Genomic DNA, 10,867 nt, shown 5'->3' with positions numbered 1-10,867 from the left:
TATTATATAATTTTGTTATTTGATATTCAAATGTAGCCTACTTCTAATGATAAAACAAAATTCCTATAATTTTCTATTTTTACACGTTGGTACTATAGGTGCATCATTTAGTAACAAATTTATTTCAAAGTATATACTATTTAAGTAAATTCAATCTCTATTGATAAAATATGTGTGCATATATTAATGACATTTTTTTTCTACATCCTTGTAGAGATTAAAACTGAAAGGAAATCATTATTTTTAGGAATCAGAAACTTTTAAGTGCCAAATATCTACTAAAAGTTTTTTAAATCTTTTCTTTTAGTTTTTGTAATATTTTTTCAACTTTTGTTGAAAGTCTAGCAGACTAAGGACCTCTGCCATAAAACATGCTTCCATGACACCAATGAAGTCTCATATTACTCCTATAAGCATACCATCACTCATTTTTTTTTTTCCATTTTTTAGCATGTTGTTCGGTAACATCTTCGTCTTCTACCAGTTTATGGGCAAAGACCACATTGACCTTCACACACGGACTGTTGTGTTCATCGTTTTAACAATTGTGGCTGTTATCGGTATTGGCATCATGCTCCTCCTACCCCAGCCTGGGAGCGTGGGTAGTGGGCGCTCAGATGACCTAGGAGGACCTTACAATGCCCTCAAGAAGTCCTTTGCTCTATTCAAAACGAGGGACATGTTGCTGCTTTCCCTTACTTTCTTCTATACTGGTATGTAACAGGCGTAAGGTTGATTTAATCAGACTGAAGAAAATAATTTCTCTTATTTTGGTATTGTTGACATAAAAAATGACAGGCGCAGAATTGTGGAATGGTAGTATATTAGCCGTTAGGAGAACTCTTTGCCTTGTGTATCTGTGTGTACTATACCAACAGCATAAATGCTGACTGGCATTGGAAAATTCATGTAGCATTTGAATGCTACATGGAGTGAATTAAAAATGCTCTGGCCAGGCAAGGAATATGACATTCAATACCTAAGCAAACAGGAAAGAATGTTAAGAAAAGAGCAGATTCGCAAAGTAAATTATGGTAACAGGTAATAGTAACATTAGCAGAAATTTAAAGAATATTGTATATGCGTTAAAACACTGTGAGTGGATTCCCATAAAGCAACCATAGAAATTGAGAAAGCATTAGTGAATTGAAGGTGAAATAGCAGTTATTTGTAAAAGTCAAGTTTAAATGAATGAAAAATTAATAGTTAAATCCTTGAATGTATTAAATGGAAATATTGAAAGGCAGCTTAACAAACCAAAAGATGGTCAAGTGGATTTATCATAATGCAAGATTATGACATCATTGATTAAATTTGTTAGCCCCTAACTGAATTGTGATTATCACAGCAGTGGTAATACTGCCAAGTCCCCATTAGGTTAATATATACAAAGGCATTCATGGTACTGATAGCAAAATTATGAAGGTAAAAGCACTGTTGGCATATTAACATTTAGCTGATTCATAATCAATAGTATAAAGGCAGTAATAACTGGATGACTGTATTGAGATTATGAGAATAGCAGGAGATTTGGCATTACAACAGCAGTGATGGTGCTAGTAAATCTCTTGGAAAAATAGCATTATTATTACAGAATTGAAAAAACTGTTCAACCTTTAGCCGAATTAAGCCTTCAACGGCAGTCTTATCAGCAAAAAAGGCTCTCTTTAACATTTAGCAGAATTATCAATATACCATTAATGATAATTCAATCTTTAAAAAGATTATAGATTTAAAAGCAGAGTTAATTCTTCAGTCTTTTATAGAATGTAGAGTACAACATGTTGAATATGAAATATAGTAAATTTGTTCAATGTTCAAATATAGAATAAAATGCCTGTTGATTTAGACGTTCTATCTTAATTAGCATCTAAATGGTGTTCACTAACAAGTGCATAGCTGAAATGTTCAAAGCCATGAATACGAGAAACTAAATGTACTTTATTTGGCAAAAATATCTTAAACATTCTTGTGTTTTTTAATTTTTTGTTGATGTGTTAGTAAATCTCATTTTCTGTTTAGGTAACTCATTTTCTACTGCATTTTTTGTATAGGAATACTTTGTTCTGTATATACATTGATTTTTGTTGAACAGATAACTTACAGTGCAGTTTTAATAAGGTATCCTTTTCATTCTATATTAATTATTTGTTATTGAATATCTGTTGTATTTAATTTTTGTTGAATAAAGACCTTTTGTATTAGTAGTAATTTTTAAGTAATAATGTGCAAAAGTTTTGTATTCACATTGATTCTTGTTAAATGGGTAAGCATTGAATTAATGTTGTTCCGTACTCAACAGGTATCGAATTATCCTTCTTCAGTGGAGTATACAGTGCATGTTTGAGCAACACAGAAAGGTTGTATGACCCCAAGCGTCTGGTCGGTTTGTCTGGCATGCTCATCGGTTGCGGGGAAATTCTTGGTAAGGCGTTGTCTTACATTTAAAGTTCTTTCTTTGATGTTAGTAATGGTAAGTTTGTTGATAAGCATAGCTCAAAAAGTAGTTTATTGGGTGTATATTTATACTAAGAGGTATATAGTTGGCTATTATTTCCCTCTGGTTTAGTTATAGTGGATTTCTTTAGCTGTTTTGACATTATTCTATCATGGTTGTCATGCTTGTTCATAGGTATTAAGCAGTAAAGATAATTAAGTTCCTAAGGAGTTAAAACAAAATTTCATCATTGAATTGTATTCAAAATTATCAAAATATTTAAGCAAAAGTTTACTATACCGTGTACATGTGAGAATTTATTGATAATATGTTGTACTGCATGGATAATGAGTGAGAAAGATCAAATTATTTCTATAATGCAGAACAGTAATGATCTTGAAGTGTCTTATAGGTTGTATGTAAGTCACAAAAATTCTCAGTAGATATAAAAAATTTGTAATGATAATAATAATATTAGTAATAATGATAATAATAATAATAATGATAATTTATGCTCAATTATATACATAGAAACACAATTGTTATAGTTTTAAAAATGAAGATATAAGATGAAGAGAGAAAAAATTATACGGAAAAGGCAACCTCTTGATAAACCTGTAGGCATCCTTAGCCCTTCCTTTAAGTCTGCCTAGCAAACTGTTTGAAAAAAAAGGAATAAGAGTAAATTGACAGAAATTTGTGTTTGTGAGTACCCTCAAACAAAAGAACTTTAACCCAAGACAGTGGAATGCCATGGTAGAGAGGTTTATAGCATATTGGCTTGATTTTGGTGTGTCCTTGTAGAAGAGCTGCTGTAGCTAAAAAGTATCTTCTAATCTTACCATGTAGGAAAGTTGCCTCTGAACAGTAACATTGGCTACCCACTATAGTGTATGTAAGGTGTGATATGCTTAGTGTTCTCACATGTGTGGGGTAAGTAGAGAATGTGTAAAGAACATACCAAGCTACAGTAGTTGGTGATTGTGTAGGCAAACAAAAGAATCATAACTAGAGCAGGATCCAACAGGAAATTTTCTGTTGAGTTCCAAAAGGATCCTGTAATCCTCTAGAGATATTATCTCAGTAGGTAGGTAGGTAGTGATTTGACCAACCTACTTGCTTCTAATCATGCTTACTGTATACAGTACAGTATTTTCCTTGTTTCAATTGGCCTTGGCTAGGAGAAGCCACAAGGTACGCTGTCTTATTGAACTTTGCATATACTGTAAGAAACATCAATAATGATAAGGTGTAAGATGAACAAAAGAGTAACACAGAAGTCTCATTAGGGGCATGTTAATATCTTATGTTGCTTCATTCATATATATCATATCTTCCATGACTGGTAGTGTAATTTGGATGTTAAGGCACTGTGGCCCTAACCTATATTATTTTTAATTTTATTGAAACAATTAAATCACATTTCTGAGTTTTTCATCAGACTTTCTTATAGGATTTGTTCTAATATGATTGGTGAAAATTTGGCACGGCATAATTAAAAAAAGTTTGTCAGTAAGGCAGGAAAATACCAATAAAATCTATTAAAAGTTAAAGGCGGGAAGCAATATATCCAGGCTGGAGTGATGCTGCAAAGAGCACAGAAAACTAAAATGCGCAGCGTGCATTATAATTCCTCTTGATATTTTATAATCAGATCTTTACAAATTGACTCTTTAAAGTGCTATAAATATTGTATTTAAAGAATGTTAAATTTTTAGCCCCTTTATGATTGTATATTTCATTATTTCAGGTGGTGGTGTGTTTGGAATTTTTGGAAGTAAGACTGTCAAATTTGGCCGGGATCCAATTGTCCTTCTTGGATATATTGTTCATATTATCTGCTTCTTTTTGATATTCTTGAACCTGCCACCTCTCACCCCATTGCAGTCCACTTCTGATCCATCATTCCTACCTGGTGGCCAACCAAGGTAAATGTTTATAATTTTCATGGTATATGTGTTTTGTGTTATATTGTATGAATCACCTTTAGAGTGTTATTTAGATTTTTGTTAGCATGGCATAAGCTTCCATGGAATATCTACACCTTATTCAGAAATGATTGTGTATAGTAGTAGAAACCTGTGACAGGTGACGCTATGGAGGTTGAGCACAATACAGATAGTTTTTTTGGTAACATTTTGTCGTTGTCAGTCAGGAAATGTATATTGACTATAGATTAGATTACTAACAGTGTATAGTATAAACACACCATTAGTGGTAACTTAGGAACTAGTGAGGAACTTTTTGTTGACAGGTTTTTAAAGTTTCCTGCATCAGGTAGCTGATTTATACTTTAATATCTTAGTCACCGACTCTGTGTAAGCGTTAAGCCAGTAAATAAGTAGTATGGTACAGAATTTATATGATATTGGCCAAAATCTTATTGGTTTTTGATATACTGTAATTATAAATTTATCTATATTATTGTTATACTGATTTTTTTCAGTGTAACTAGTATCTAGATAAATTTACAATTACATTATATCTAAAATAGGGCTATATATATATCAGTTTAGTGAGATCGATGTCACTAATTTGACATGAGTCGTGATATGACAATGAAACAATCTCCAACATACCGTATTTTGTAGATTTGAGAACAAAGCCCTCAGAAGAATATTGGGACTTAATTGGCAGGACAGGATTAGAAACAAAACTGTGAGAGAGATTACTTGAGTGCCATATGTAGATGAGATCATGGTAAGAGGTAGATGGAGCTGGTTTGGGCATGCTCTTCGTACTCCCCAAGTGAGATTAGTTCACCAAACGTTTAACTGGGCTCTACAAGGCACGAGCATAGTTGGGAGACCAAGGCCTACATGGCTGAGGATTATGAGGTGTGAAGTAGGAGATGATGAATGGAGAAGCATTGATTTAAAAGCTAAAGGTAGAGACGACTGGCGAAATATAACCGAGGCCCCTTGCGTCAATAGGTTTAGGAGATGATAATGATGATTGTTATACATGGAAATAGCCAAATTTAATCTACTTCTCATCATATCCTTTATTACTCTCATTATTCCTTTTCTTTTTCAGTGACGTGATTGCTCTTTTCTGCAGTTTCCTGCTGGGCTTTGGTGATTCATGCTACAATACACAAATCTACTCTATTCTTGGCTCAGTTTACCCAGACAACTCTGGCCCAGCCTTTGCTCTCTTCAAATTCACCCAGTCCTTGTCAGCAGCTGCCTGTTTCTTCTATGCAAGCATATTGCAGCTGTATTGGCATTTAGCAATTCTTGTTGTCTTTGCCACAATTGGTACTGTCTCATTCTGCATGGTGGAGTGGAGGGCTCATCGTAATATTAGAGCCAAGCCAGACACTGTAGCATATGACTGAGTTAGCTATTTTACTTTTTAATTTTATATTAGTTTGCATAACGATTCATTGGAATTTGAATTTCCAGCATTTTAAATAAATACTTGTAGTTATTCAATTGCAAAGTGGCTGAAACCTGCCCAGTGTGGAGGCTTTCTCAGTTGGGGGGAGCAGCTGGTGCTAATTTAATGTCAGATTGTTTTTTGTACTTTTTATTTGTATTTGAAAATTATTTAGAAATTATCATACATTTGCTGTTATATGCAGTAAAAATATCATCATCAGTTATTTTTCACCTACATTTTGCATGATGTAATTACTTTTTCAAAGAATAATATGACAATTGCACTTTGTTTATAAGTATATCAAGTGGGTTGTGGTTCATCGTCTTTAATATTTGTTTTGATTTTTCTTTCAAGTAATTTTGCTTCAGGATCACCATCATAGTAAGCTTACAGAGTGAACTGTTTCATTCCATAAAAATATTTTTAATATTTATTGTATAATTTTTCATATCTGGACAAATAAATGTCTGTTCAGGTTAAATTTATCATGCTATTTTAATATAAAGTTAGATGACTTTTATAATCTTTATGTAAATTATTAGGTTAGAAGTGTGATATAATGTACATAATAATTCCAAAACCATCTCTATGTTGAAAATGAAAGAAATTCTGTACACAGTATTATTGAAAAGTCTTAAGAACATGAGAAACTTTAAGACTTACCTTTTTTTGTACAAGTAGTGCTGTGGTTTGGTATTTTTATAACTTTAAGGGAAGATATCATGCCAAATTGTCCGGAATTTTGATACACTGAGATTTGATAATTTTACATTGTATATTATGCTGCCTTGCTCTTTAGATTCAGGTGTTGAAACTTACTATTTTGATACTCTTAAGTTCAGTTAAAATTCACATTTTAGGTAATTATAAACATAGAGCTGTATTTTTCTATGGTTTGCATGGGTGAATACATTTTGTACATAGATGAATGTCATGGGATATTCAGATAGATCTAGGTATTCCTTATATCTAACATGAAAGTGCAATACAGTTAGAATTTAAATTAGAATTAGAATTTGTGTAAAAAGGATGGCCTTATGAGATGACTTGTTTGAGGTCATTTAAAATCCATATATTTATTTGGAATTATTTCTAAAATTGCAAATATTAGAGTAATCTGGCTGTATTTATAGAGTACAGTGATTGGTGTTTAACTAATGCCTAGACTTTTTACTTTTAAGTTAAAAAAAATTTAGATTACATTTAAATTTATTAGAATGCAATTCGCAGAAAGATTTATCGAGTTGCATGTACAAATGTGTACTTTGACTGGATATATTTCGTATTGCATTGAAACAATTGCGATAGATATAAGAAGTATACAGCATATTAATTACTGTATATAAATTTCATTCCCAAAACAATTTATACAATTTAATGTAATATGTTAATCTGTGATATAGAAATTTGTTTGTCGGGTTGTGTGTGTTTTAGAGTGATTTTCGAGAACTGTTCTAGATGCAGTCTTGATTCTTATGTGTGATCTAATGTAAGAATTGGAGAAATATATCAAAAGAGACTTCTTTTTGTTTAGGTTTTGATCATAAGATCTGACGTACACTAATGCATTTCTGTTTGAGATAGACATTTTCATTTTCATTTCTGTTGTTAATATGTTTTGACAGTTTCATTTGTATTAATGAAAGATATAATACATGTATTTATGTACATTTGATGAATATGTCTTTTTTCCCTTTACTTAAATGCTACGTGAATTAGGTAATTGTTTCAATCGAGATACATTCATTTTTGGACCTTAAGTTTCACTGTAACCTAAGAATATTCAGGTACAGTATTTAGAAACCATTCCTGTGTAAATTAGTGTTGCTACAGCCTGATGAGAATCATCTTAAGGTTAGCACTCTACTAGATTGTACATCGTCAATTAGGAAACTGAAGAGAAAATACATTATTGTACAGCGACTGTCTCCCACAAATCACCAACAAAGAAGAAGAAATAGGCAATTTACCTCATCAGCCCTTCCATAAAAAACTTCAAAATATAAAACAAGTTTTGCTAGACTTGTTTGTCATTTCTAAACTCTTTGAGGTGGTGTGTAGTATTCATTCTTAGTGAAGTTTGACAGCTACATGGAAAGAGACCAAAAGATTTGATTAAAAGTAAAAGACCAAATAACAATGCGGCTAGTGCTCTTGAACAGTGTTATCTACCGTAGTCTGTGCAATGCTTAGAAGTTTTCCTTACTGGGAGAAACCCTTGAATTCCTGTTCCTCGTGTTGGTTTGATTTGTGCTATCGGAAAAAAAAAATTAATCAGATAAGGAAAAATATGATACATAAGTTTAGAATTGGAAAATAATCAACATAAATGTATGTCTTACCAATACTGTACTGTTCTGTAATACTAATACAGTATTCATAATGTACCAAGTTCATATACTTGTAAGTTACTCTAGTACTACCCGGATGCTCCCTTCATCTTTGTTGATGCAATCATTCAAAATGATGATCCTACAATTCCTATGTCAATGGAATGAAGATGAATGATAGGGAAGGCACTAAGAAGGCAGATTTTGTTACTGATCATATGACAATCCCAGAAGGATCATCTGGATAACTTAACGTTGACTGAAAACAGGGAGGAGGCTTGAATGTGGATGGATGAAGGACTTTATGAGGAAGAGCTGATTGTGTTTTGACAACAGATGATGCAGAGAATTGTGTGTTGGGAGTAGATGACACTGATGTCAGTGAATTTCTTGTTGTGCCCATACATACTAGACAACCCCTTTTTTCTTATCCTCTGGAACAGGATGTGAAAGGAGTCTTTTGTCTTGGCTATTTCCTATCATCGTATATCTCTTCAAGAGGCAACATTGATTCACTTAGGCAACAGTTTACCTTAATGTTGTAAACCATATGAGGACAATATTCTTTGAATTTGTCTTGATTTTGTAGGGGTGTAGTCCTCTCAGTGCATCTTTTTCAGTGCACTGAAGGCACTACTGTACTAAAGGTTTTCTGTAGCATTTGACAAGAGATAAGTGTTTTACCTTTCTATGAAAATGTCTTGAAGATATCCAAGAACATTATAGATCTAGGGTTACACCTGAAAAAGCAAACCTTCCTTCAGGAATGAAATATCCATGCAGTGACAAATACCTTTGCGTTGCTGGAGAACAGTTGGTATGTGTTTTTTCTTTTGCCTTTCAAAGTGTGCAGGTTCTTAGCTTGAAATGCTTGATCATGGGTCAGCTCTGTTCCCACTTAAAACTAAGCTTTTGACGCATTAAACCTTAGTTACTGCTTTCATTAGTTGACCTGCTTGGCTATTTTTCTCAGAAGGGCCATCTCACTGAAATTACAATAGCTTTGCATCTATACTCTAATCACTTGCTACATGTTTAGAGGCCATGTTATATTCGTTACTTTAAGGTGATGGCTTTCCCTTTCTTGATGTGGTTCAAGACACTCAACACTTAAGAAACAAGATGCAAGCCAACACAGACAACGGATTGCAGGTAGCTCGCCTGCATCTTAATGCGGGGCAGAAGGAATGACTCATTGGGTCAGTACTACATGCCATTTGAATTTTTTCTGTGCAATTTGTGTTGCAAATAGATAAATTCATGCATATGATTTTTACCTTAAGGCCAGGGATGAATGAGCCTGTAGATTGTGAATTTGGTGATGAGGAGGAAATGCTGTATAGTAATAAGAACAAATTTTTGCAAATATTGTAAAATTTGGAAGGTGGCAATCACTGAAAGAGGGCCTAAGAAATATAGCTGAATTATGTGGTGTAATGTTATATGAATATGTAATTCCTGTACATACATGTACTGTACAGTATGTTATATATACGGTACTGTACATATATAAAGATGGAGACAGGCCAGTGAATTGGCTGGAAAGAGAAGAGAAGGGAGGATAAAAGTCATAGAAAAAAGCAAGGAGGACATTTGTGAGGACTGGACACTGAATATAAACACAACAGAGGAATAAAGGAAAATATAGACGTTAGCAAAGTGGATGAGGTAAGATGGAAAACACGACAGAGAATGGAAAGTTATAAAGTTGAAGTGATAATGTAAAGATGGAAGGTATATTGAAAACTTAATGAAAGAGGCTAACATCTGAAGAGATTAGGAAAATCTGGGTGAAAAGTGAAAAATCTCTAGGACCAAAAATTCACAATTGGTTTGTTAAAAGCAGCAGGAGAATGTGCCAACGATGAGCTGACCCGTATTTGTTTAAAAACACAGTAAAGAAGTGACTTAGGATATATGCATTCTCCAATTGATTGCAGTCTTTGTAAGATAAGCCTGGCAAAATTTCCCTTATCTTGAATAATGAGATACTTTGTTTTATCTAGTAGAGCTGTATGAATTTAGAATGGTAGAATTTTAAGGGATACATCTAACTTTGGCACATTCTTCATCAGTTACATGGGATTCATTGTTAAACATTTCCTTGATTTCTACCTTAAGTTCATTCAAAGTAAACATGATATCTACTGAAAATGAATTTTAATTGAAGTGGGTTACATCTTTGCATGATCAGTCTCAGAATTTCTGACAGTTTTGTCATCACTCAGGTGTTTGCCCAAATTCTTTGACAAACTTCTTTTCATCCCATTCCAAGCTTTTGTGCTAAAATTGTCGGCATCAGTTTGAATATGAGTCGATGGATCAGTCCAAAACTTATTCACACACTCTCGTGGAGTAGAAGGTTTTTAAAAGAAAAACAATATTGTACATCCAATCTTCTGATTTGCCCTCTGCTTCTACTCTGCTGTATTGAATGTACTGTATTTTTTTTCATTTTTCACCATGAGAATTAAAAGTAGCGGATTATATTGATGGCAATCGGCATCTTCCCACCAAGAAGCTATCATTGCCTAATGTGAGAGAATGGAGTGAATATTTAAAATTAATCCATAGTTTTTATGCAGATTTTATTGGAAGTAAGCTACATATGAATTTTTAAAATTCTTTTGATTTCAATTGTTTTATGAGAAAAAAGTATGAAAGCAGTGGTCTAATATACACAGGAGTTTGAGATCCATTCTAGCTTAATAGTGCC

General features: G+C 33.1%; 1 protein-coding gene across 7 annotated transcripts in view; it reads left to right on the top strand.

Moving 5' to 3' along the window:
* The window catches only part of LOC137630582 (UNC93-like protein MFSD11), a 108,297-nt gene extending 100,797 nt beyond the window's left edge, over positions 1-7,500 (top strand). For all 7 annotated transcript variants that reach the window (XM_068362146.1, XM_068362145.1, XM_068362148.1 and 4 more), the window contains 4 exons: positions 451-713; positions 2,303-2,425; positions 4,188-4,365; positions 5,474-7,500. In XM_068362146.1, the coding sequence (XP_068218247.1) occupies positions 451-713; positions 2,303-2,425; positions 4,188-4,365; positions 5,474-5,777 (868 nt within the window). In that variant the 3' untranslated portion in view covers positions 5,778-7,500. The remainder of the gene's footprint in view (positions 1-450; positions 714-2,302; positions 2,426-4,187; positions 4,366-5,473) is intronic.
* Positions 7,501-10,867: the final 3,367 nt, after the last annotated feature.

Source organism: Palaemon carinicauda, chromosome 38 (assembly GCF_036898095.1).
Source record: "Palaemon carinicauda isolate YSFRI2023 chromosome 38, ASM3689809v2, whole genome shotgun sequence".
Classification (NCBI taxonomy): Eukaryota; Metazoa; Arthropoda; class Malacostraca; order Decapoda; family Palaemonidae; genus Palaemon; species Palaemon carinicauda.
The sequence above is the reverse complement of the archived record's forward strand: the minus strand, read 5'-3'. Positions and strand labels throughout refer to the sequence as shown.